This window comes from Polypterus senegalus, chromosome 12 (genome assembly GCF_016835505.1).
Source record: "Polypterus senegalus isolate Bchr_013 chromosome 12, ASM1683550v1, whole genome shotgun sequence".
NCBI lineage: Eukaryota > Metazoa > Chordata > Cladistia > Polypteriformes > Polypteridae > Polypterus > Polypterus senegalus.
The window spans coordinates 159,331,334-159,359,000 of record NC_053165.1 but is presented as its reverse complement, the minus strand read 5'-3'; the positions used below and the strand labels follow the sequence as shown (position 1 = coordinate 159,359,000).

General features: G+C 41.6%; 2 protein-coding genes and 1 long non-coding RNA gene across 3 annotated transcripts; 1 reads left to right on the top strand and 2 right to left on the bottom strand.

The window, feature by feature from the left end:
• Nucleotides 1-446: 446 nt before the first annotated feature.
• On the bottom strand, nt 447-6,601 carry LOC120540044 (THAP domain-containing protein 6-like). Its single transcript, XM_039770498.1, has 5 exons — nt 5,971-6,601; nt 2,622-2,814; nt 2,409-2,513; nt 2,019-2,229; nt 447-1,208 (listed from the first exon to the last, which is right to left on the bottom strand). Exons 1-5 carry the CDS (start codon nt 6,048-6,050, stop codon nt 1,186-1,188), a joined length of 612 nt encoding a protein of 203 aa, XP_039626432.1. The 5' UTR covers nt 6,051-6,601; the 3' UTR covers nt 447-1,185.
• LOC120540045 lies at nt 6,305-10,463 on the top strand. Its single transcript, XR_005635744.1, has 3 exons — nt 6,305-6,391; nt 6,914-6,966; nt 9,620-10,463. It is a non-coding gene; the product is annotated as an uncharacterized LOC120540045 (long non-coding RNA).
• Nucleotides 10,464-16,233: 5,770 nt separating this feature from the next.
• Nucleotides 16,234-27,607, bottom strand: wdr83os (WD repeat domain 83 opposite strand). Its single transcript, XM_039770497.1, has 4 exons — nt 27,330-27,607; nt 25,997-26,102; nt 22,716-22,813; nt 16,234-17,035 (listed from the first exon to the last, which is right to left on the bottom strand). The coding sequence occupies exons 1-4, from the start codon at nt 27,377-27,379 to the stop codon at nt 16,969-16,971; spliced, it is 321 nt and encodes a 106-aa protein (XP_039626431.1). The 5' UTR covers nt 27,380-27,607; the 3' UTR covers nt 16,234-16,968.
• Nucleotides 27,608-27,667: the final 60 nt, after the last annotated feature.

Below are 27,667 nucleotides of genomic sequence, written 5' to 3'. Positions count from 1 at the left end.
GACACTAGGAACCACCACCAGAGGGCGAACTGGAGGTGACTGCCAGCATTCTTCATGTTTGAGCAGCACCATCGCACCCGTGTTGCTTTTGAAATTAAATAGAGTTGGCCAGTTCCAAGCATCAACTGGATAATAACATACATACAAGACCGCAAGACAAGGACATTAGTGAGTCTTTATTGTTTGTTAATTTTATTTTTATCATTTTTTTAAATAATGTTTTTCTCAAACAATTAAAAAATAAAAAACTTTCTTTTCCTCCCGGTCAATGCTGGGTATTTCAGCTTGTTGTAAATAAATTTAGGCAACAAGGGGTTAAGAGAAGATCTAATATATGTCTATTACACTCCACAGAACAGGGTCAGTTTAATAATTCACAACATGTACATGTTCCACTGTATATCCAAAATTAAAATGTTATCTACATATTAAAATATCAAAATAAGTCCTGAGCAGAAACCCAAAAATAATTTTATTGAAAACTCAAGTATAAGAGAAGCATGGCCTTCCATACTTTCATTAAAAAAAATACCTATGCCACTGTTCATACCCAATGAGGATACAACCCCAGTGACAATGGCTTACCCAAACCGGGTTCCGAATCCTTACAAGAGATGCATAGCATAATCTTCATAAGAATATTTATTACAAAATGTCTGTAGAATGTTATAATTTTCACATCATAATACAATTAGTATCTACACTGGGTGGCACCAGTGGTCCAAATACCAATCTGTCAATGGATGTGCACATCTTGAGTCTTTTTGATGTCAATTTACTTTAAATGTACAACGTAACCAACTGTTTCTGAATTAAATACAATGATTAATATGAACATTTATCATTATGTACTGTTGCCAGCAAGTGTAATCACAAACCCAACCAAGGTCAAAAGTGTTAAAAAAATCCTTGAAATATTCAACACTTTGCACAGCGTCTTTCTTAAACTGCAAGACTACAGTTGTACCGAGTTCACTTTGGCAATGTGGTATTGCTTTAACTTGTAGAAGTGTCAGACTACTCACGTGAAGATGCAAAAGTATTACCATCAACGCCTCACAGAGTTTCATTACCAAAACTAATCAGCAACAAACTCATGTGGAATGTCTCTCATCTGACATATTATCAGAGGATGGCTTTTTGTGTTGAATTCCGTCCACGTTCAGCTTTTAGGCATGTCTGTCTTCACAGCAGATCCAGTGGTATATCTTAAAGAAAAAAAGAGGAGCAGTATAAAGAAACTACTTCAAAAAGTCCTCACAAAAATAGTACTAGAGTTCAATGTATCATTCAATAGAATAAACCAGGGGTCGCCAAGTCCGGTCCTGGAGGACCACCGTGGCTGCAGGTTTTCATTCTAACCTTTTTTTAAATGGAGTGCCCCGTTTCTGCTGCTAATTAACTTCTTGTGAATTCATTTTAATTGAATTGCTTTTTTAGGATTTGTTCCCCTGGATTTCTTCATCGCTTTCCTAAATGGCACCAAAACAGAAATGAAATGTGAAGCAAGTGAGCCAACAGAAGACCAACTATGTCAGGGCCTCGAACTCCAACCAGCTGCGTAATGAGGTGCCAGTTCTGGTCATTAATTAAACCCGTTCATTAATTTCGTGGCTTACTGCTGCTCTTATGGTGCATTAGCAGACATTTCTGAAATTGTTGGTTTTCTCTTTCTAAGAGCTCTTTGAAAATGTTTTGTGGACCTGAGCAGATCAACATATTTGAGACCTTCACCTTTCTTTATTTTCAGATATTGTATGATGGACACCAGTTGTTTTGGCTCACTTTGTATCTCATTATTGATTGGCTGCTAATTAAGTAAAAAGAAACAATTAAGAGGTCTGAGTCTTCAAGAGCAGGTCAATTACAATTAATTCAAATGAAGTTCATTAGCATTAAAAACTCATTAAGGGGTTAGAATGAAAACCTGCAGCCATGGTGGTCCTCCAGGACAGGAGTTGGCGACCCCTGCTATAAACCACATAAGTGAATTTAAAGGATTCTGTTTCCAAGTGTACCTGAATAAAGGCCTAGTTTCTGTTTCAGTTCCTCAGTGATGAGATTCCTATCCTTTAAGTCAACCAACAAACTCTTCAAAGTCATCTTGCACCTCCTTTCTCTGTCTTTGGCATTGCGGAGTTGGCGCTGGAGTTCTTCCACTCTAGCCTGAGCCTGCGTAAGCTTGTCCTTCAGCCTGTCTGGTGAAGGGGGCGCTGCATACAAGTGTTCCTGCCAAGCATAAAAATTTGTTAACCTCAGACCACATACAGTATATTGACAATATGAATCCTAGCATTCCTTAACTACTGTATGTTTGTCACTGATTAGTGATTCATTTCTTGAGATAAAGTACATTCAAATAAAAAAGTTACCCCTTCAGGACTATTACTAGAGTAGCAGATTCTTACGTCACAAGGTAGGCTTTCTGGTGTACCAACATCAATCTTAGCTGTTACTTCAAATGGGACAGCAGCCCGCTGGGATGTTTTGGTTTTCCTCTTAGCCAGGGGTTTCTAAAACAAGTGAGCAGTAAAAAATAAAAAAAGTACAAAAAAAAAATGAGTGTGTCGCTAATTAATTTAACAACTTTCTTTGTAGGGTACACGTAATCACAGACATACTTTCTGAAGGTGTGCTGGGAAGCTGAAAACAGACGGAACAGCACCTTCTCTAATGCGCACAATTTGCCCGGTCCTGTCCACATCAGCCTCTTCAAAATGCTGGCTGCAGAGAACCGTGGAGGAACTTGCAGAAAAGCGCTCTCTCCCAAGAGCAGACTCCCAGGTTTTCTTGAGGATAGGATCAGTAGGAAACCTGTGAAATCCAAGATATCGAGAGTTCACAACCAGCCAGCAGACGAATATGTAACCATACCTAATAGAGTCGTAAAACAGTGCACACATCCTCTTTTAATTCTTTATTTAAACAATAAAGTTGTACATCCTTAATACAAAACGTTTTCAAACATATACAATAATGCATTCAAATATTACAGCTGAAAAGGAAACAAAAAAGTTCATATTCTCATGAGGGTATAAGTTATTGTGTAACAGATTGGAAGGCTTTAACTAACTTCTTAGCTTTGCAGCTCTTAACTGACTGACGAGGCTTTAGACATACCAAACCGTCAGTAAGGAACAGATTACATGAGGGGCTAGACCAGGGGTCCCCATCTCCAGTCCTGGAAGGTTTTCATTCTAACCCGTTTCCTAATTAGTGAAATGCTTCTGCTGCTAATTAACTCCTTTTCCTTTCATTTGAATTGACTTGTTTTTTAAGATTTGTTCCTCTGAATTGCTTATTTTCTTTCCTTAAATGGCACCCAAACAGAAATGAAATGTGAAGTGAGGGAGTCAACAGAAGACCAACTAATCCAGGGCCTCAAACTCCAACCAATTTCACTCCAACTAGTTGCTTAATTAGGCTTGTTGTTAATTAAACCCATTTTTTTTTTTTTAATTCCATGGCTTGTTGCTGCTCTCATTGTGAGACATTTCTGAAATTTTTGATTTTCTCTTTTCTAAGAGCACCACTTTGGGGACCTGAGCTGATCAGTATTCCTGAGACCTTCACCTTTCTTTATTTTCAGATATTATATGATGGACGCCAGTTGTTTCGGTTGTGGTCCGACGCCCAGGAGGACCGGAGGAGGGCTTGTGCCTCCTCCAGACCGCGAGGGGGCGTCCGCCCTGGTTATGTTGGGGGAAACGGGTAAACGGCTTGGAAGCCCAGCCCTGTAGGGACCCGTGGCCACCACCAGGCGCCACCCCAGTGCCTGAATATCCCGGGAACCCAGCACTTCCGCCACACCAGGAAGTGCTGGGGAAGACGACAGGGGACACCCGGATGGCTTCCGGGCACTTCCGCCACACAGGGGCGTGGCTACAGGGGAATGTCGGGAAGCAGCTGGAGCCCATCCGGGTTCCTATTTAAGGGGCCGCCTCCCTCCAGTCATTGGCAGAAGTCGGGTGGAAGAGGACGGAGCTGGAGGGAGGACTAGAGGCGGCCAGGAGAAAGGCACTGGAACTGTGTGGCCTGGACATTGGGGGAATCGGTGCTGGAGGCACTGGGGTGTGTGAGCGCACAAAAACTCGTAAATATTATAAATAAACGTGTGTGGGGTGAACATAAGATGTCCGTCTGTCTGTGTCCGGGCCAGCGTCCACACGGTTCGTTTTGTACCTCACTGTTGTTTGGCTGCTAATTAAGGAAAAAGAAACAATTAAGGGGTCCGAGCCTTCAAGAGCAAGTCAATTCCAATGAATTCAAAATAAGTCAATTAGCAGCAAAAACTCATTAAGGGGTTAGAATGAAAACCTGCAGCCATGGTGGTCCTCCAGGACAGGAGCTGGCGACCCCTACTATAAACCACATAAGTGAATTTAAAGGATTCTGTTTCCAAGTGTACCTGAATAAAGGCCTAGTTTCTGTTTCAGTTTAAGAGCAAGTCAAACAAAATGAATTCAACAGAAGTTAATTAGCAGCAAAAACAGGCCACTCATTAAGAAAAGGGTTAGAATGAAAACCTGCAGCCACTGTGGTCCTCCAGGACCAGAGTTGGGGACTCCTGGACTAGACTGATCCATTAACAATTACAAATATTATTTTTCTCAAATAATATTAAGTCTGAATTAGCATTAGCTGGCACAGTTTGGGGTTTTGATTAGAATTGTAATGATTGACATCATGAGGCAGAAGTGCATAATAAACAAGAATAATTGTGTCAGATATTTAAAATATGAGAATGTGTGCTAAATCAATATTCTCCATACTAACAGAAATGTGTGTTTGAGGTTCAAGGAGAGTTACATCCCTAGTAAAGTACCAAAATTCAAAACATATTCATAATAACCGACCTTGAAATAGTCCAAGATGATAACCCACATTGTTTGTCGACAGCGCTGCTGCCTTGCATTAAGACCACCAGGGCTTGCATCCCAGGTCTTCCCAGTGTGGAGTCTGCATGGGTTTCCTCTGGCTACTCCAGTTTCCTCCCAGGATGTGAGTCAGAGGTGGACTGGTGATGCTATATTGGCAAAAGTGTGCGTGCGTGTCAAACGTGTGATGGGCTGGCACGCAGTCCAGGGGTTGTTCCTGCCTTGCACCCCATGTTAGCTGGGATAGGCTCCAGCCCCTCACACAACCCTGCTTAGGACAAAGCAGTTAGGAAAATGGTTTACATGCTTTCTGTTTTTTTAAACATTCTGGCGCTGGTTTTTAAGTGGGTTATGACAACTGGTAATGAATCAAGTTTGAAAAATATGATCAGATTTGTGAACAGCATGTCTAGGGTGAAAAGTAGTAACTTCACCACCTGAGACACAAGGTGTTAAACCCCAGGGGTTAGCTTATGTAAAATGCACAACATCAAGTCCTTCTGATCATTTTTGTGGAAGACACCTACTGGTTTACTCTTCATCATAAAAGATGTAAATTCCTGGTCCATTAAAAAAAAGCCTGAAAGTGGGGATGTTTCTCGTCTAGGAAACTCCAAAAAGCTTGCTTTGCATAACTAGACACCAGGAACGATATGGAAAGATATGTCATGTGTGGGAGGGTTTCTCAGACCAGTGAGTGAGAAGGTGCAGGACCAAGTGATTCAAAGTATCCCCGAGTAATTCTTATGGACACAAAGAAATTGATCAGAAATGAAATGGTATAATTAAAATATTTGTTCTCATAAAAGAAAACATCTTTTAATTTAAGAAAACATAAATATAACCCAGTTTCTGGACAATCCAAGTATGTATTTTTGCCAAGTATCTCGAGACAGGACAATAAAAAAAGGTATTGAACTTCTTCCAGTTAAGAAATAGAAAATGTATTCATAACAAAACATTTAAACAAAGTAAAATATCAGCATATTGCCGTTTATACTTGTATCTTTCGTCTATCACACCATGCTGGGATACCCGAGTCAGAGATGATAGTAGAAAATACAAACCAATACTAAAATGAAAGAGCTCTCACTTGTGAAAAGTGATCCCTTCTTTCCTCGTCTGCAGGTTTCTCCTCGCCTTGCACCCGTAGGCCGCGCAGTTCTGAGGCATTCCGTTCAAGTCAAAGGTAAATCGCTGCTTTTAAAAAACGTCTTTTAAAGGAAAGGTTGACCTCCCCAAGATGGCGGAGCTGTTGACGTTCCTGCGTTAACTGAATGTGACATCTACGCGTGCCTGTTTATGCCTTACAACTGATGCTTGCCACAGCCCTAAAATGAAACAAGCTGGTTGACAGCATGCATCCATTAATTGCACTTCGAATGATTACCAGAAGGTTCTTCTGATAGCCCAACTCCTCAACATCACAGGACTCCAGTTCGAAGAGCGTCCTGTAAACGCGACACGGTCTCGGGAGAGCTCTACCCGCAGTCGTTAAGGGCTCGGCATGACAGGTACAAGAACGCTAACTAACCGGAAAGAAGCTCGCTGTGGGCCATTGAGACTTCCTGCCCACCTCCGTGTTTTTGTTTCTTCTCCATTAGCTGATAGGTAGACGGTATTTTCGGCTAACGACAACGAGCGGTCTACTTTAGGTCTGTCGCAGCGATTTTTAACAAGCAGTAAGCGCTCGAGGCGAAGTCACGTGGTGCAAATTGGGAGTAAGTGGAAGTAAGGGGGCGGTGTTGTGCCTGTGTTCTTTCTTATTGGCTGGCGCGATTGCGGGCCGACTCGGAGTGACGCGTCTCTGCTCGAGTGCGCTTTTTAAACTACAAGTCTAAACTAAGAAACTACAGATATTTGTGGAGAACCTACAGAAAGAGAAAGGTCGCCGCTCGTTTATTTCACTGTTTTACACATTTGCAACAAATTAAAGCAAGATAAGTTATTTACTTGTAGTGCACTATTACTGTTGTGAATGGCACTTTTCTGCAGTTATTATCTGTTGAGGTTTTGTATTTGGTTTTATTTTCCAGGGCCAACATTTCGCATATCATTTCTTCAGTCGAGAAAAAAAATCTTAAGAGAGGTGAGTATTGTGCTCTTTTAAGTACAGAGTCTGCGCACCCCGCACACTGCTCACTGAACTGCTTTTTATAGGCGGCACAGATCTCGGCCACCTGAGGAGTAATGACCCACTTAGGTCCGGATCCTGGGGTCGCTGTACTGTCTACTTCGTTTAAACTCTCGTCGTGAGAGTAGCACGAACTCCACCCGCAGTGACATTCAAGGGTTAAGACGATGTGGTCCACCCTACCTGAAGCGAGCCGTCGTGAAGCGTGATCGAGGGTCTTTATTCTCTTCATATCCCACCTCTGTCACACGTGTAACGACCCGGGGTGCGCTGGAAACGGGAACGAAATTAACCCGTTTACGCCAATTACTGGTGAGTAACCCTAAAAAAGACCGTTGGCATCTGCGGCACCGGTTTCGCCACGCAGCTCAGATGTTCTACAACATTGTCGCTTTGTCTGTTCGCACTGCTCCATAATAATGTCCATAATAATGCTCCATAATGTCCTGCTCCATGAGCCAACCCAGGCCAGTGATCAAATAAAATAAAAACGGCGCCCCTGGAGCAATTGCAGGTTCAGTGCCCAACAGAGTAGGATCTCCTTTGGCAGTAGCCGGGTTTCGAACTACCAGCCTTCTGGATACCAGTGCAGATCTTTAGCTTTAGATATTCCTTCTTCTGTTTTCCCAAGAAAATTGTGAACATATTTTCCAGTAAAGGAATGTTGTATGCTGAATCCATAAGAATTACTTCTGAATGCACTGAAATCACTAGGGTTTTTTTTATTATTCTTATTTTGTGTATCCAACATATCCTGAGTCACCAGTACAAGGAAACCCCCACAAATACCATTTAACTTGTCGTGATGTCTAGTTATGTAAGATGTTCAACTTTTTGGAGTTTTCCCCCAATTTTTGGCCCTCTGGACCCAAACAACGTATTTTTAGACTATTTTTAAACCATATTTTATACAGGAAATTACACCTTTATGATGAAGAGTAAACCAGTTGGTGTTTTTAATGGAAATTAATTATAAGGGGGCAGCATAGTGGTGCAGTGGGTAGCACTGCTGCCTCGCAGTAAGGAGACCTGTGGGTTCTCTTCCCGGGTCCTCCCTGCGTGGAGTTTGCATGTTCTCCCCGTGTCTGCGTGGGTTTCCTCCCACAGTCCAAAGACATGCAGGTTAGGTGTATTGGTGATTCTAAATTGTCCCGTGTGTGTGCTTGGTGTGTGTGTGTGTGTGTGTGCCCTGTGGTGGGCTGGCGCCCTGCTCGGGGTTTGTTTCCTGCCCTGCACCCTGTGTTGGCTGAGATTGGCTTCAGCAGACCCCCATGACCCTGTCGTTAGGATATAGCGGCGTGGATAATGGATGGATGGATAATTATAAGGACCTGATGTTGTGTATGCCAATCAACTGACCTCAGGGATTCACCCCTTTAATGGGATATGTGGGGAAAAGTTTCTCCTTCTCTCAAAACGTGTACAGTATGTATACATACACAGATAATATACGTATTTAGAGTGACGTTTTATGCACTTTCCAAGCCTGCTGATCACAAATATGATGTTATGTTTTGATATTTAATTCTTTACTGATGGTTCTAGCCCTTTAACAGCCAATCCCAGAAGGTTAAAAATGATAAATTTCATCAGTTGGTGTATCATTTTAGACTATTTTAAGGTCAGTGATTATACACAGACGGCACGGTGGCGCAGTGGGTAGCGCTGCTGCCTCATAGTTAGGAGACCCAAGTTCTCTTCCCAGGTCCACCCTGCATGGAGTTTGCATGTTCTCCCTGTGTCTGCGTGGGTTTCCTCCCACAGTCCAAAGACATGCCGGTTAGGTGGATTGGCGATCCTAAATTGGCCCTAGTGTGTGCTTGGTGGGTTTGTGTGTGTCCTGCGGTGGGTTGGCACCCTGCCCAGGATTGGTTCCTGCCTTGTGCCCTGTGTTGGCTGGGATTGGCTCCAGCAGACCCTGTGTTTGGATTCAGCAGGTTAGAAAATGGATAGATGATTATACACATTTTATTTTTGATCCTTTAATACCTTCCAAAGACCTCCTCCAATTTTTATTACCATTGAGAATATTTAGACTTTAAACATTTAAACTGAAGCACACATTTTAATATTTCAAAGTGAATCATTCCATTTCTTATGATACATGGAATTAATTGTGGCTTACACTAATTCAGTGTTTTTCTTTTACTGTTTGCTTAACGTTTACCTGGTGAAGACAAAGGATGGATCAACCTGGCCTGGCATATTTCTTGGAAAAACCATTTAAACAACAACCTCCTCTCCTCTGAACAAGGACTAGTTGCCTTTGTACCCTTTTTAAATGTAAACTCCTGGTTATTTAGAATGAATAAGAAGAGAGAAAAATCCGGATTGAGAACAAAAATGTGCAGCAAATACCTGATTTTGGGCGGTTTCCATAAGACTGCCATTGTTCAACTCAAAGTATACTTCAAATAACATTCTGAGCATGTTCAGTCATATGCCATAAAACAAACATAGCTTATTTTTTTTTCAAAATGGCATTTTTCAGTGAATCCGATATCTCAAAGGAATGGTTAGTGGGGGAGAAATTCCAATTTCAGAAATAGATTCAGCACACTTAAATCTACAACATACAATAATTTCTTTCTCCTTTTTCTTTGTGCAGGAGAAATTGGATGCAGACCAGGGTTACCAGTGGTTACTCACTGCTACCGGAAGTAATAGGAATTCCATCCGGGAAACACCAAGCATGTGTATGTGAAACTTATTTTCCACTTGGCTGTGTTTGATTTCTTCTCCAGGATAATTCAATGTTCTTCCCACAAACCAAAAAGACTTGTGTGACATTGATTTGTGGCTGTACGTTGGCACCATGTAGGAGTGTGTGAGGATGTGCTCTGAAATAGCCTGGCATCCTGGCTAGTGTTGGCTCTTACCTTGTGCCTGGGATAGGCTCAGGCTTCAATTTTGAGGGAACCACCTGAAAGCCTTACCTTTAGTAAAGACGCTGTGAGAGGCAGCCATCAGACAGACACCGGCAGTTCTATAAAACGCACGTTTATTTACAGTAAATCACCGCACACACACAGTGCCCCTGCACCAGTCACCCTTACACGGGCCTTTAAATGTCCCTGGGCCGCCTTTCTTCCTCACTCTCGAGCTTCGTCCTCTTCCACCCGACTCTGGCCTCTCGACTGTAGGAAGGCGGCCCCTTTTATTCTCACCCGGATGTGCTCCTTGACGTCCTTCCAGCAGCATTTCCTGTGTGGCGTAAAGCACTCCGGGTGTCACTGGAAGTTCCTCCGCCAGCACTCCCAGGTGTGGCAGAAGTGCAGACATCCCAGGCTCTATGAAGCTCGGGGCGCCTCCCGGTGGTGGCCACGGGCACCAATGGGTTTGAGCCTCCATGCTCCGCTCCCGTATTACCCACACTAACCAGGGCGGTTGCCCCCTCGCGGCCCGGGGGATGTACAGTCCGCCTCCCGGTCCTTCCAGGCGTTTCGGCTGGGTCTCACCCAGCTTTCTGTGTATACTGTGCATGGCATTTCTGTTTCGGACCACAGTCTAAAAATATGAGGCTTGTTCAATCTTCACATTTATGTCTCATACAAGGCTAAAACATTCCTCATTGTTAAGCATCTTGGGATTGCTTTGACCTTCTCACCTGCAGATCTGCTACTGTCAAGTAACCGTGTTTTAGGTTGTGTTTACTCATTCATCCAGCCTTGACTAGAACTACATCACTAGAGGGTTTAGTGCTCAACTTTGAACACTGTCTTCTGGTGGTTGATTTAAATTATATTTTAGTTGGTCTTTGTTAGTTGCCTTGGAAAAGGCGTCAATTTAAATAAGAATAATACAACCAGTCTCCCATTTATTTTGTAGACTCTCTTTCCCCACAAGGTTCTAGGTGGCGTGTCTCCTCCCGGTCAGGATGTGGTGGTAGTGGGACGACCAATGTCGGCATATCCAGGGTGTGCAGAACTGTGGCTAATGTGATAATTCTCATCATCATGTTTGACCAAATGGGCGAGTACAGTGCATAACCCATCAAGGACATGCGTCTGTACTGACGGTGGATGATTTTCAGATTACATTTGTGATCGTTTTTTAGTCTATGTGGTGCAGTGTTTATACAAATTAGGAAGTTTGTCCTACTTGCTTGTTGAGAACCGCATTACATCCTAACCTTACAGGTGAGGCAAATGTCAAAAGGTTCCAATTATACGGCGATTCAAAATGTATACAATGAGAAGTTATATAAAATAAATGCACAAAATCTTGTAGGCATTGTTTGTTAAGATTTGCTACGGTTTGCTGCAGGATGACCCATTATAACACAAGGTTAGTGTAATGAACAACTGTCACCTTTGACTTCATGAGCCAAGCTATAAACCCCTATTCTGTATATAATTTTGAATAAAATTATTATATAATAATAACTCCTTAAAAGGTTGGTGTCCTTCAACATCTGCAATAAGATGCTGCAGATGTTCTACCAGACGGTTGTGGCGAGCGCCCTCTTCAACGTGGTGGTGTGCTGGGGAGGCAGCATAAAGAAGATGGATGCCTCATGCCTGGACAAACTGGTCAGGAGGGCAGGCTCTATTGTAGGCACGGAGCTGGACAGTTTGACGTCTATGGCAGAGCGACGGGCGCTGAGCAGACTCCTGTCAATCATGGAGAATCCACTGAACAGGATCATCTCCAGACAAAGGAGCAGCTTCAGGGACAGACTGCTGTCCCCGTCCTGCAGACTGAGGGGACCCCACACTATGCGACTCTTCAATTCCATCTGGGGGAGTAAATGCTAACATTATTCAAAGTTATTGTCTGCTTTTGCAAGCATTTTTATTACTCTTTAATATTGTTTTTTTGTATCAGTATACTGCTGCTGGATTATGTGAATTTCCCCTTGGGATCAATTATCTATCTATCTAAAATGACGGTGGTTTCGTCACAGGCACCATGATGATTCATCCAAACCAGTCATATATGATCATTTGCGTGAAAATCCTAAGGCTATTGATTTAAAGGTAAAACTCTTTCACAAAAGCTGATATACACTCACCTAAAGGATTATTAGGGACACCATAGTAATCCGGTGTTTGACCCCCTTTCGCCTTCAGAACTGCCTTAATTCTACGTGGCATTGATTCAACAAGGTGCTGAAAGCATTCTTTACAAATGTTGGCCCATATTGATAGGATAGCATCTTGCAGTTGATGGAGATTTGTGGGATGCACATCCAGGGCACGAAGCTCCCGTTCCACCACATCCCAAAGATGCTCTATTGGGTTGAGACCTGGTGACTGTGGGGGCCATTTTAGTACAGTGAACTCATTGTCATGTTCAAGAAACCAATTTGAAATGATTCGAGCTTTGTGACATGGTGCATTATCCTGCTGGAAGTAGCCACCAGAGGATGGGTACATGGTGGTCATGAAGGGATGGACATGGTCAGAAACAATGCTCAGGTAGCCCGTGGCATTTAAACGATGCCCAATTGGCACTAAGGGGCCTAAAGTGTGCCAAGAAAACATCCACCACACCATTACACCACCACTACCAGCCTGCACAGTGGTAACAAGACATGATGGATCCATGTTCTCATTCAGTTTACGTCAAATTCTGACTACCATTTGAATTTCTCAACAGGAATCGAGACTCATCAGACCAGCCAACATTTTTCCAGTCTTCAACTGTCCAATTTTGGTGAGTTTGTGCAAATTGTAGCCTCTTTTTCCTATTTGTAGTGGAGATGAGTGGTACCCGGTGGGGTCTTCTGCTGTTGTAGCCCATCTGCCTCAAGGTTGTGCGTGTTGTGGCTTCACAAATGCTTTGCTGCATACCTCGGTTGTAACGAGTGGTTATTTCAGTTAAAGTTGCTCTTCTATCAGCTTGAATCAGTCGGCCATTCTCCTCTGACCCCTAGCATCAACAAGGCCTTTTCGCCCACAGGACTGCCACATACTGGATGTTTTTCCCTTTTCACACCATTCTTTGTAAACCCTAGAAATGGTTGTGCATGAAAACCAGCAACTGAGCAGATTGTGAAATACTCAGACCGGCCCGTCTGGCACCAACAACCATGCCACGCTCCAAATTGCTGAAATCACCTTTCTTTGCCATTCTGACATTCAGTTTGGAGTTCAGGAGATTGTCTTGACCAGGACCACACCCCTAAATGCAGTGAAGCAACTGCCATGTGATTGGTTGATTAGATAACTGCATTAATGAGAAATTGAACAGGTGTTCCTAATAATCCTTTAGGTGAGTGTATGTACTTCATTAAATCTTCTCTCATGTGGCACCTCTGCACGAGAACCACCTTTTTCCACCCTCTCAAATGTACGCAGTTTTTACTGCCTGGAAAACATTTTGGGATTAAATCACTTTGAGATCTTTATATAGTCAACATCTTTGCATCCTACGAACAATTACACTCCAAATTTAACTTTCCAGCAACACATTTCTTTCACTGTCTTCAAATTTGAGACTTTGTTAAACAGAACCTGCCCAATTTTCCTCACCTCCCACCTCCCTCGATGCTGGAAAAAATATTGATCAGTCTTGAGGACTCGGACAGCATTTCTGTAATATATAAAACTATTTTACAGTCCCTCCCTTTCAAAGATCCAAGAGGACACTGGGGAAAAGATCTCTCACTCAACATATCAGAAAAGGAGTGGAAGGTGGCAATGCAGAGAATTCACTCGAGTTCCATACGTGCAAAGCATACAATTATTCAACTCAAAATTATAGATTGAGCACATCTGTCTCGATTAAAACTATCCAAAATGCATCCAGGCTGAGATCCAACCTGTGAACGTTGCAATCGTGCTCCAGCCTCACTGGGCCACACACACACGTTCAGGGCCAGCACCAAATTAACATCATTTGGGACCAAAATCTTTAAATGCCTATCAGACAGCCTTGGTGTCCCAATCCCTCCTAATCCACTAACAGCTGTGTGTGGTGGGCTCACAGAGGGGCTTAAAGTGGAGAAGGACAAACTGTCATTGCCTTCACTACACTATTAGCACGTAGACGTATCTTGCTCAATTGGAAGAATCCCAACTCTCCTTTTTTAAGTCAGTGGGTAACTGATGTCATATACTATTTGAAATTGGAAAAAATCAAATTCACACTTAGAGGATCTGAGCAGAACTTTCTCAAAACCTGGCAGGATCTGATCAATGACATTTTAGAATAAGCTTTTAAATTGAGGAAACAGGTTCTCTCCCCTCTTTTACTCCATTTATCTTTATTCAATTATCTATTCACTTATCTTTACTAGCGTAAAGCTTTACCCTGCTGGCCTCTCTCTCTTTCCCAGGGGTGGGGGTTGATTTGCTTCAAACATTTTTTCTGTAAAACTGAGTTATTTGTATGGAATGCTGTTTGATTTTAATAATCAATAAAAGTTTGAAAAAATCACATTTTTTTAAAAATTTCCTCCAATATCAATGTGAGAAAGTCCTTTGTCAAGTTAAACGGCAACCTCTATTGGCAGAATATTAGAAACACTTGTAGAACTTTTCTTGCATATTTCCGGGTGAAAGTTCAGGTTTCGTATTTCATTCCTTCCTTTGTTTACTTGCTGCACATTACGAGAACCACAGACATAGAATTACTAGACGCCGCATGACCAACAGCATCGTACGTCAATGTCACCGCCATATTGTGAGTGGCACTGCTGTGGAGTGAAGTAGTGGATAAAGATGTCTCACGCATGTACTGCTTGGGATTGTACAAACCAGATCCCGGGGGATTACATTTCATAGGTAAGGCTGATCAATTGTTTTGATTATATTTGACCATTAGAAAATCCTTTTACAATCTTAACTTTAGCTACGCCAGGCTAAGCAGGCAGAGTTATGCATTTATGTGCTCAAGTGAGCCTCCAAACAGCGTTTTGGCTAAACGTATTTAGTCACTAACTATGTAGATTGTTGTTAGCTGTTAACATTTCTCAAACTCTGAAGGTTTCCCAAAGAAATCCACTTCAGGAAGCAGTGGGAAGTCAGGTAGATTTTGAGAAAGCTGTCCTGTGATGTGTGCCGTGCAAGTTTGGTAACAGATGCTGTACCAGCATCATATGATCAAAGCTACCACTCGCTCACATTAAAAAACAAAGGAGGTCTGATGATTCCTTCTGAGGGTCCAGTCAAGGTGGTCAAAGTAACTGAGCGTGTTATCCGAAAGTCGACAGGGCAAGCTGTCCGTGTATCTTTGATCAATTAGTTTGTTCAGCTGAGATTGGTTCAGATGATGTGTTTTTTCTCAAGGAGCTCATTGAGGAAACACAGTTTGAAATTGACGACCATCATTTTATGCTCATGTCTTTAGTTGTGTCCGTCTTCCACAAACTAAGGCTGCACCATACTGATTTTTGATTGGGTCGAGAAAAAGGAATCACATCTCCCCCATTTTAGCTCCTCTCTCTCTCCACTGGCTACTGGTGGGGTGTCGCTTTGATTTTAAAATCTTGTTGTTTGTTTTTAAAGCCTTGCATGGTCTCGCTCCAAAATATCTGTGACCTCCTTCAGCCCTATGTGCCACCAAGAACACTCAGGTCATCTGAACGACTGCTCCTCGTTGTGCCGAGATCTCGGCCGAAGTCGAGGGGAGACCCAAACTCTCGCAGTTGTTGCTCCACGGCTTTGGAATGATTTGCCTCTGCACATCAGGTCTCCATCCTCGATTGAGGTTTTTAAAAGTCGGCTTAAGACCTCCTTGTTTTCTTCGGTCTTTCACTGTATATGATGGGATTGTGGTGGATGTTACACTTGGTTGTTTAATTATTCTGCTCTGTTTATTTTAATGCTTTTTTTTTTTGTACAGCACTTTGGCGCAACCTCTGTTGTTTTAAATGTGCTTTTATAAATAAAATAATCTAAAGTGTTCATTAGGTAGTTTGCTGTTTTTGAAAGAACACCATGTTTGGCACAAACATCACACCAGATTTATGTTGCACACGCCAACTCCACAAAGTAATAAGCCTGAAATTGAAATTGCACCATCTGGCCCCTTAAGCTACAATTGATTTAGTTGTTGTTAAAAGTTTTATGTTCAAAATGTTACACATCCTTAGCAACTGTCTTGTACACAACACAGTTCATACCTATATGGAGTCGCACAAAACATACAGTTCTCCATTTGCTGTTGCCTCCGCCGAGTGGATTAACTTGTCTAATACAGAAATACTCATAACGGGTAGTCGGCACGTGCAGAACTCAAAAACGTTTTCAAAAACAGTCAAGAGGGACACACTTGTAAAAAGCAAGAACTGCATTTATTTCCTTGCAGAGTAGCAACATTCTGAAAAATAATTTATTCCTAAGTGAAAAAGAGAGTATTTTTCTGGTGTAATATTTATACCACAAAATGACGACATTACAGTATTCTAAACAGTTTGAAAATTGATTTGTGTCGTGTAATCTATTAGTCTGATGTAGTGATCCACACTAGGTCAACCAAACGTCTAATGATGGAAATATATGTACACTCGGCTTTGCTCCGAATTCCCTTTTTTTCTTTCATGGATTAAATTAACTGTCCTTTGCACACAAATTAGGTTAGGAGGACGAGTTATTTAGAATCGGAGATTCTGACAAAACTGAATAATAGAAGACATATGAACAGCTGTAACAGTGCATTGTCATCATTACTTTCTTTCAAGCAAAAAAAAAAACTATTAAAACTGATATGTCAATTACACTACATTAATCTTTTAGACCAAACAGCAGCTATCATAAGGATACAGTCTATGAAAAATTACATTAGAGCAGTGCCGGGTGAATTTTAATCACATTAAAAACGTTCAGAATTGGAGAGGGTGCAGTCATAGCCTCCATCAACAGTAGTCCAAGTCTAGAATTTCTAAAATCTGTCTGTCAGGTTTCATGGAGAATGTTTTTTGTTCTGTTCTGTAGGCCAACAAAAGCCCCAGTGTGAAACAGGGAAAGCTGGGTCTCCGTCTCCCTGGCCCAACATGGCCAGACAGTCCAGCTACCACGGGGGAGACATGGGCTGAGGGTTCTGCAAGTAAGACATTACAACTGCGGAGATGGATAACCTGCAGGCAAAAAGTACATGTTACTGGTAAATAAGCAATGAACACTAAAACAAAATCTACCTATGGACATATGTGGGATTTATTGCCATTTTTAACTCTTTCAGGGCTAAAATTTTTTTTCTCCATTTTGGCCAAAGGATGAATATTTTTTTACCAAAAGCCTCAGCTTTCTAAAAAGCACACAAAGCAATGGCTTCACACATAAATCAACATTAGTTATCACAAATGTCCCTGTGCTTTATGTTCCATGAGCGTCTACACCAGTGTTTCCCAAACTCGGTCCTGGGGACCCCCTGTGGCTGCAGGTTTTTGTTCTAACCAGCTTGTTTTTAGTGGAACTTCTGGGCTAATTAAGTGAACTGATATTTCCCAAGTTCTGTGTTTAGGGAATAATATAGAAATTAGAAAACCTAAGTTTGCTAAAATATATATATATATATATATATATTAAAATGTACCAAGCAGTTATATAGGAATAATGTATTTTTTTTTCCTTTTAACAGTATTTTCATCTTTCATTCTACTTTTCCAGGTTTTCTAATTGTCTAATTAATCCATTATTTACTAATTAGTGGGTCTGATGCCGAAGCAGTTGCAGCCTTTGATTATTCAGTGTTGTTTGCCTGCTCGTTTTAAATTGTCATTAATAAGATACAATGAAGGGGGAAAAACTGCACTGAGAAAAGAGCAAAATATAACGAAATCAAGAAAAGCAGAAATATTTATAAATGTCTTACAAATGTAAAAAATCCTGCTGCTGTGCTTTTCTGAATGTTAAAGAAGAAAAAAAAAAAAGGCAGCTAATTAAATGAGATCAGTGTTATCAGGTGTTGTCGCCGATTAGGAATCTGGTTGAAACAAAAACCTGCAGCCATAGGGGGTCCCCAGGACCGAGTTTGGGAAACACTGGTCTACGCCATGTGAAGTCACATCCTATTACACGGCATAGTCCTGCAAGGTATGTCAATGTAGAAGCAGCCAATGGCGTGCACTGCCACATTACACGGCTTGCAGTATGTGTTACACTGGCACTGCGGTTCTAGGCATCTGTTGCTGCACTCTTTGACCCCTGTGGCAGTTTGCAAAGCACCTTTGATCAGCCAAGCAGGAGTCGCTGACAGCTGTCACAGTATGTAGGAACAGACGCTTAAAACAGCAGCACCAGCGAAACACGCACTGCTAGCAGTATACGGATAGCAAATTGAGGTGAACTATAACTTCGACGTTTACAGCTGATTAATCGACATCTGGGGTAGTGGTGGGTAATGTCGACATCTGACTCAACCCAATGTGTAAGTCGACAACTGCCCTGTAAGAGTTATAGAAGGGAAAAAAAAATGATTATAATTGCCAAAATAGGCTTATTTTCTGTGGAATTTATGGTGGTTCAAAATACCAAACATTCACCAAACTCTACTGGAGGTCCAATGTACTTGACAAGAATTTCTTTCCTCGAACACAAAAAAAGACTAACAAGTAAGAACATTTCTAAATTAAAAAAAAAAAAAAAAAAGTATGTTGTATTACATTATTCATTTTTGGTTATAACACACGAGTAGGCCCTTGCACAACCAGCTTTCTTTTAATGGTAATCATTGTTGGTCATTGCCATCTACTTGTTAAAATATTCCCCCCTTGGGACAAATAAAGTACCACTTATCTGTCTTATGTGAACTAAAAACGTTTTTCAGAGGTTCAAGTTAAATAAACACCTCTGGGAATTTCCACAGTGCCACACTATAACTGCTTGTAATGGAAGGATTTTTCTCTGTAAAAAGCAAAGGTGAAATCAAGAGAGCAGATGGGCGTTGGTCGCTTCAGTGCAAACCCAGCTGCATTACTAATGTTTTGGGAGAAACAGCCGGGAATTTTCTAAAGATACAGCCATGGCTATGTAAGGAGTTGTTTTTCACTTCGAGAGGCTTTTTTCACATGTAAGCATATTACTGTGTCTTCTAGTACTAGGCACTGCTTCAGTCAAGGCCAAATGCCGTGTCTCGTGGAAGGAGGGGGTAGGCTGAAACTGATCACTTCTGCATACACTGCTTCCACGTAGGCCGCTTTTGGGCAAGGACACCTAATTAGTATATAAGGGAAGGTTCCGCCCTCAGTTTCTTTGGACGCTCAACCGTGGGGAACATGCACACCGCCCAGTCTTATCTGATAAAAGGCACACGGGGTTGATCCTCTGACGAGACTGACATGCGGGCTCCCTCAGTCTACTGGTCTAGGATGATGGCTCTGGGTCTTTTGATGCATGTTACTGTATGTATGTATGTTATTGTAAGTATAAGTTTGTCTCTTTAAGCATATATATTTATTTCTATAACCCATTCATATGTATTTATATGTTATAATTGAATAAGTACATTTTATTGAAGTATCGGACCTCTTCTCTCTGATTTTTGCCTACTTATGTTTTAATCCCTTGAACCATTTTCCCAAATCAAAACACTGCTTCATTCAAAATTAGGATTCTGGCTTCTCAAAATCTGGGGAAAGACTACAATATTATTTGCAAGGGCTATAGAAATTCTCCTAAAACACAAAATCCATTGTAAATAAATTTGAAAAATATATTAATGGTAATCTGTATAAAACAGGAATTTCTCCAAAACTAAATATTAGGCAACAATAAAATTAGTCAGCCAGACTACCCAGGCACCACAAGTTTAAACCAAGTATATTCATTCAAGGCAGAGACAGAATAGGTGCCTGTATTATAAATTTATGGGTAAGCATGATGTCCCCAAAAATTATTTTCAAGAGCTCACTTCAGGCATGTTGGAGCCAACACTAAATGACATGTTTAACATAAGAATGAGGTATTTAATAAATAAATTGTACACCTGCTCATCAGTTAAAATTCACAAATCTCTCTATTATAAAAAAAATCTTAGGAGTGAGACAAGGCGTGATCTTCTTCGTAGACACTTCAATGTCCCGCGAGACAAAAGGACAGCTGCTGTACAGGCTTTTAAATGATCGATGCGCAGCACAGCAAGCAGAACACACAGCTCGCCGGCAGCAAGACAGCAGCTGATCCGAGCGCATCTCCTTAGTGTGCATTCAGCCTCCCCACGCGAGCAGCGTTATACGTCCCGCTAGAAAGATTTAACCAGGCCCAGGGCTGGAAATAAAGGACACAGAGTAGATGACAAAGTAGAACGTCGTAAAGAATTCAAAAACGTTGAGACGATGGAAGTTTGAAAATTCCAAAGTCTCAAAAAAAAAAAAAAGTATAGGAAAGATTGCATTAGCGCAAACAAACGGAAATTATTACTCGGTGAAATAACGGAATAGTGAAAAGAGATCAAGTGTATTGTTCAAATTTAAACTTTAAGTTGGAGTCTTGTAGATCGTCTAATTCGTGTTGCCAGTGAGAATTAAAAGATTCCAAAAACGTTGTTGCGGTATGAAGTCCTGTGAGACGGAGACTTTTAACATGAGATTCTTTCAAGTCACGCCCTACTTACAACTCTTTTCAAACAAGATCACGGTCATCTAACCTCAGTCGTGTGAATGCTTTTGTCAGACACATTTTCTGCACACTCAGCTCTTATACATTTTATCAGGACAATAATTTTTTACGTTCTAGATGACACGTCAACGACTAAGCGAAGAAGAAAGAGCAGGGACAAACATTCGAGAAAGTTGTTTTATTTATTAAAGAGAATGAAACGATATTCACTCACAGGCCGTCATACGTTGTGTTGTCACGATGCAAGTCCAAACACGGAATCAAAATTCAATGCGATCTTGAACAAAAGTTCATTTTAAATATTGTTTTTACAAAAGTTTAAAAGTAAATGTGAAAATAATGCAGATGTAACAATTCCCATGAAAATAACAATCTCTTTAAATTGTATATCCGGTAAACCAAACCCAGGGGTGGGCGAGCGAAGTGAGCAAGGGGTAGAGCCCCCTAGTGACTAAAATGTAAGGGCCCCATCAACACTTTCCACAAAGAAACAAACACTCAGCACACATATCACAGCACTCACCTTAATCCATCAGAGATTTTGTGTCAGAAATTGAAAATTTGTGCAGATGTTACTACTCCAGCTTGACAACTCCAGAGTCCCAGGTGAGGATGCAGTGTCTGTGCAGTTTGTGTGTTCTCCATTTGTCTGTATGGGTTTTCCTGTCACATCCCAAAGACAGGCAGGTTGGGCTAAATGGCCCAGAGTGAGCGACTATGGATGTGTGCAAGCTTGTGCTCTACAGTGAAATGGTCCACCATCTTTCCCATGTACTTGCAGTTCCTACATTCTTCCATTTATGACTGCACAACCCCTAATCATGACAACAGTGATGACATACATGAAGGTGTAATCAATTTGAACCTGCTATGGTTTATAAAAATGATCTACCAGTGGAACTTGCAGCCTCCTGAATTGTGAATATCTACTCTCTATATATAAAATCCTAAGCCTAAAAGTGCAACGATTTTATGTGACTTTGTCACGCTTTAAATCGGGCTTATTTTAAAACCTACATATATATATATTTGGTATCATCCATCCATCCATCATCCAACCCGCTATATCCCAGCTACAGGGTCACGGAGGTCTGCTGGAGCCAATCCCAGCCAACACAGGGCGCAAGGCAGGAAACAAACCCCAGGCAGGGCGCCAGCCCACCACAGGGCATACACACACACCAAGCACACAGTAGGGTCAACTTAGAATCGCCAATCCACCTAATCTGCATGTCTTTGGACCGTGGGAGGAAACCCACACAGACACGGGGAGAACATGCAAACTCCACGCAGGGAGGACCCAAGAAGTGAACCCAGGTCTCCTAACTACAAGGCAGCAGCGCTACCCACTGCGCCACCATGTGTTTGGTATCATTCTTTTCAGAATTTATTGGACTTTAATGTGCTGTTGTTTGATTTTCAGATTCTTATTCTGTTTTTAAATTCTAAACTAAAATATGAAGAACTCGCGTCCTGCAAGACGAGACTTTGTGCCAATACATTTAACCACACCAAGGGCCGGAAATAAAAGACAAAGACAGCTGCTGTACAGGCTTTTAAATGTTTCAAGTGCCATGCGAGATGCAGATCACGTGGCACAGCAGCAGCAGCTGATCAAGCAAAGATGAGGTAAAAAAAAAAACACAATTTGTTTCTATTGTATCACTGTTTAAGAGGGGGTTTCAGAGGAGCAACCACGTCTCCTTGGGGTGCGTTCAGCATTTCACAACCTCAACCTTATATATATATATATCGTCTGCGCATGGAAGTGTGTGTGTCTGTCTGTCCAGCCAAGAAGTGCAAGGCTACAGCATGAAGCTCAAAAAGCCGGCAAGGCGACCCCAAGTCAACGAGTCGGAAGAAGAAAGAAGTGTGAGGCTACAGCATGAAGCTGAAAGAAAGCGACTCCGTTGCCAAAGTGAGACCACCGAGGAATAACAAACAAGAGAGAAAATTGCGTAGCCGCTGACAGACGGGTGTTGTGCGCACATCCGCAAAACGAAACCGCAGACTCTGTATTACAATTTTTTTTCTGACAATTTCAATAGTTTCTAGGACCCCGAGCTTTTAACAGTGCAGGCTTACACAGCCTTTATGACAGAAGGACCCTTTACTGGACACCTAAAGGCATTTCTGTATTAATTTGTAATTCTTTTTTTTTTTTTTTAATATAAACGATGACTGAATCAATAAACTTACATGAAACTGCTCATCATCTGTTTGGTGTCCTCAGAGCTTCTGGAGTTGGCAAAGCTGATGAAAGAACAGTAGACTGCTATCCAGGCACACCACTTAAGCTGGCAATGCAAGCAAAAAAATAAAAAATAAATCAGTTATTCCAGAAACAATAAAATGCAACAAGTCAGGAATGGAAAAGAACTAAAGGAGCTTGGGTGGGGGAAAAAAACAAACAAAACCCAACACTCTCAGAATTGAATATTCATCCATCCATTTTCTTAACCTGCCCAGGGTGACCAGACTATCCGTAAGAATATACACAGCAGGACTGGCTGTTTCAGGGTTGCAGATGAACTTAGACAGACAGATGGTAGCAATGCCATATATTGGGTTGTCCTTCGTTTCTAGGTCTCGCTTATTGTTACGACCAACCGGAGTTCCAACTGGAACAGATGTCTGGAATATAAATGTCTTTGAAAAGGGTCTGCTTGTTTACAGAAGGACTTCTGGGTATCATAGTTTTTATTAGTTTGTATGCACTGTTAACTATATCAACTGGCAGAGTAGATTACAACAGAACATTTTACCTTTAAATCATTATAACAGCTTCATCAGTGAGTATACTCGAAACGTCGTATGTTGCGACATTGTAACCCGAGGACCCCCTGTATTTGATTTTTTCCAATTTCAAATAGTATATATCTTCGGTTTCCCACTGACTTAAAAGGAGAGTTTGGATTCTTCCAGTTTAGCAAAATCAGTCTGCGTGCCAATAGTGTAGTGAATGCAGTCACAGTTTGTTTGTCCTTCTCCACTTTAAGCTCATCTGGAAGAACCCCAAACACAGCTGTTAATGGGTTAGGAGGGATTGTGAGACCCAGGCTGTCTGAAAAGTAATTGAACATTTTGGTCCAGAATGATGTTAGTTTAGTGCAGTCGGCCCAAAACATGTGACCCAGTGAGGCTGGGACTTGATTGCAGCGTTCGCAGGTTGGATCTAACCCTGGAAATATTTTAGAGAGTTTTAGGCGAGACAGATGTGCTCGATATATAATTTTAAGTTGTATAACTGTATGCTTTGCGCATATGGAGCTCGAGTGAATTCTCGGCATTGCTATTTTCCACTCCTTTTTTGATATATTAATTGAGAGATCTTTTTCCCAGTGATTTGATATTTTTCAAGCTGTATTAATATACTGTGAGTTTTCAGTCGGCACTGAACAGAAACTGCTTGTACAATCGTTATTAAAGAAGCTACTTGTAATGGAAGGATTTTTCTCTGTAAAAAGCAAAGGTGAAATAGAGAGAGGAAGGGAATCAGGAGTGCAGATGGGCGTTGGTCGCTCCAACTCAAAGCCAGCTGCAAAGACTAATGTTTTGGGAAAAACAGCCGGGAATGTTCTAAAGATACAGCCAAGACTATGTAAGGAGTTGTTTTTCACTTCGAGAGGCTTTTTTTCACATGTAAGCATATTACTGTGTCTTCTAGTACCGTGCACTTGCTTCAGTCAGGGCCAAGTAGAAGAAAAACAATACCGTGTCCCGTGGAAGGGTGTGTACTGAAACTGATCACTTCTGTATACACTGCTTGCACGTAAGCCGCCTTTGGGGCAAGGACACTCAATTAGTATGTAAGGGAAGGTTCCGCCCTCAGTTTCTTTGGAAGCTCAACCGTGGGGAATGCGCGCACCGCCCGGTACCTTTGACTAGGCTAACGAGTTGATCCTCTGACGAGACTGACATGCGGGCTCCCTCAGTCTACTGGTCTAGGATGATGGCTCTGGGTCTTTTGATAAGCACAAGTTTGTGTCTTTTAATATATTACTGTAAGCACATACTTGTTTCTATAATCTATCGCTACTGCATTATATGTATTTAAATGTTATAATTGAATAAGTAAATTTTATTGAAGTATCGGACCTCTTCTCTCTGATTTTTGCCCACTTATTCTAAAGAACCCCTTGAACCATCTTCCCAAATCAAAACACTACTTTTTACTTTTATATTTTGATATTTCAGAGCCTGTACTATTTTACTTTTACTTAAGTAAAAAAGTTGAATGAGTACTTGTACTTTTACCAGAGTCTTTGTTTTTTATGCAAGTATCTGTACTTTTGCTTGAGTAAAGAACTTGTGTACTTTTGCCACCTCTGACAATACAACAAGGGGCATGTTGAACATGCGGATCAGGCACTGAAATTCTACTCTCTTATGTGCAAATAAAGAAACAGGCTTCCTGTCCCGATTGCAACATCAGGCTTTGCATTGGTGACTGTTTCAAAAATACGTCACACAAAGGACATGATCAGTACAGCAGTGGACACCAGACGTAACTTTCCTACTGTATGTATACTGATGTTTTGGTATTTACACATTTCTGTTAAGCATGACATTTTTTTTCTTACTGTGGGAAAACAAAAATTTCAAGTTTTTGGTTTGTTTTTCTGGGAGTGAACATAATGCGAAGGGCACTACAAATTAAAAAGCCTTCATTGAGGACATTGTAGAAGCCCCTTGACAGCAATTCCAGCTTTGAGTCTTCTTGGCCAAGTCTCTACAAGCTGTGCACCCCTGGATTTGGGCTGTTTATTCCGTTCCACCTTGCAGACCCTCAAAAGCACCATAACAGAGTATGGGTGGGCCTCTGTAAACTATTATTGGCGCCATACTTGCTCCTTGGAACACTTAAAAGCTTTAGAAATTAACTGATCTTCTGTACACCTCACAACAATCTGACTGGAGAGATCTACAAAGTGTTCCCTGGACTTCATGGCGTGGCTTTTGTCCCGACATGCAGTGTAAATTGGGGGAGGTCCACATGTGCCTTTCAAAACGATTCCCAATCAGTTCAACTGGACACTGGTGGGAGACTCCAATCAAGTTTGACACATCTCAAAAAGAATTGAACCAAACAGGATGGACCGCAGCATAATATGGAGTGCCACAGCAGGAGTTCCTAAATACTTCTATGATTGAGAAAGTTCACCTTTTGATTTTTAATAAATTTTTAAACCTTTCTGAAAACATGTTATCACTTTGTCATTATGGGGCACTGAGGGTAGTTTGATGGTTGAAAATGGCAAATTCAAAATTAAACCTACAACACAATAAAGTGTGAAAGCGAAGGGGCCTAAAACTTTCCAGTTTCACTGCAGTAACTTTCTATAGTTAACCCCTTCCCAAAGTGCTTTAGAAGTACAGCTGTTCACAGTAAGGGGCCCCACGGTGACCTGGAGCCTGGCAGATGTACCTCAACACTCGGGGTCAAGAGCACAAAGCTTCAGCCACTAATCCACACGTACCTTCAACATGAGGCCACACATGCTGAAAATCATCCCAAGTAAATTCATGTAGTCAGGGGTTGGGTCTTCCAGAGTGGGGTTATTTTCTGTTGTTGGGGGCTTGTACCTAAAATGAGACAGAAAAGCATCACGTTAACATGTCAAACACAGATACACCTCTCCACACTTTGAGGCAGTCTAGTCACACATAGGAAAGCCTAACCTAACACACCTTTAAAAGCAACAAGATGACGAGCAAACAAGGGTTATGGTGCCATGATGTTTAAATAAGGTCTGCTGTAGAGCCCCACATTTGTGTGCATTTCACCTCTCATTCTATAAATGCTAAATGAACTGGAAAAACATTGGTGCCACTTTGTGATAAGCTAGTAGCATCCCATCCAGCACTGCTCTCTGCCTACAGCCAGGTGTTGCAGGTCAGGGGTTACAAGTTCCCTCTGTGGCTGCGTGTTTTCCTTCCACGAATAATAACTTCAGTCTTACTTCTAAATGATCAAAATGTTTAGCGGGTCTTTTTCTCCAGTTTTGCTTTCTGAAATACGTGCTAGTATATTTACATGTAAACAAAATTCAGACATTTGCAGTTTTTGCCATATGTAGTATTTCAGTCCCAGAAGTGACTCTACTACATTGAGCCAGGCCCGTAACCTGTGATTGCTTCGTCCTGGGCAAGACATTAATCTGCACCCAGCCCTGCAAGCAGGTCCTCCAACTTGTTCCTGTGCGGTGCTGAGGTGTCGGCCACCCGCTGCGCTCGGTGGTTCGTCATGTGGTGCTATCTGCGCATGCTCTTAACCTCTCTCTCTCTCACCCAACAATCAACCTTTCATCAATGTAACAACTGATCATTTGTACTTTTGACTATTTCTTTATGTTTGCTCTCCTTGCTTTAATAATCATTTCTAACAATTTTTACTGATGTGTTTGAGCTACTGGACCCTTGCATTTCCCAGACGGGATGAATAAAGTTATCTATGTATCTAATTAATTGGTTCACCCTTTCCTGTGCAGTTTACTCCTTTAATTGTATCCAAATACTTAAATTAGTGATGAGCAGTGCAGACACAGGAGTAAATGAGGCTGAATGTTAAATCAGAGTTGCTACTTCAACGTTACATTCATTTGTATGCTAATCTCTCTCTCTCTCTCATCATATATATATATATATATATATATATATATATATATATAGATGTGTGTGTGTCTGTGTATCTATAGGACTGAACGAGTGACCCCTGCTTTACAGAGCGGATCAATCGAACGCAAAGTGCGAATTCAAACAACGGATAGACAGCTAGCGTCACTGAACTGGAAAACCTGCTTTTCAACTCACCTGAAGATTTTGTTCTGTCGACGAGGATCGTTCATGTTGTTTGAAGACATTTTGACTCGATAATTCAAATTCAAACACACACACCAGGCACTCCAACGCGTTTGTGGAAACTCGTCCGCCTCCCGTACGTCCAGCTGACATTAAGACCCGCCCTTCCGCTTCCGTGCTGAAAAATTCCTACCGGTAAAATGACCAAACTGTATACTGTATTTATTAATCTTGAACGTGCAATTATAAAATCAATTTGACATTTTTTGACTCACATACAACATGCCACCTTTTGGATTTTTCTCACCGTGTCTCTCTGTTCGCTTACGAAAGCGGGCGGCGGATAGGTT

Bases quoted from the DNA above. Each gene is read 5' to 3' on its own strand.
- LOC120540044 (XM_039770498.1), bottom strand. From the start codon at position 6,050: ATGCCTCAGAACTGCGCGGCCTACGGGTGCAAGGCGAGGAGAAACCTG. The intron at 2,230-2,408 runs GTAAGAATCTGC...TATGCTTGGCAG, and splicing joins CAGAAAGCCTACCTTGTGAC to GAACACTTGTATGCAGCGCC. The intron at 1,209-2,018 runs GTACACTTGGAA...TTTTTCTTTAAG, and splicing joins GAAACTAGGCCTTTATTCAG to ATATACCACTGGATCTGCTG.
- wdr83os (XM_039770497.1), bottom strand. From the start codon at position 27,379: ATGTCTTCAAACAACATGAACGATCCTCGTCGACAGAACAAAATCTTC. The intron at 26,103-27,329 runs GTGAGTTGAAAA...GTCTCATTTTAG, and splicing joins CGACAGAACAAAATCTTCAG to GTACAAGCCCCCAACAACAG. The intron at 22,814-25,996 runs GTACGTGTGGAT...TTGCATTGCCAG, and splicing joins TGTGTGGCCTCATGTTGAAG to CTTAAGTGGTGTGCCTGGAT.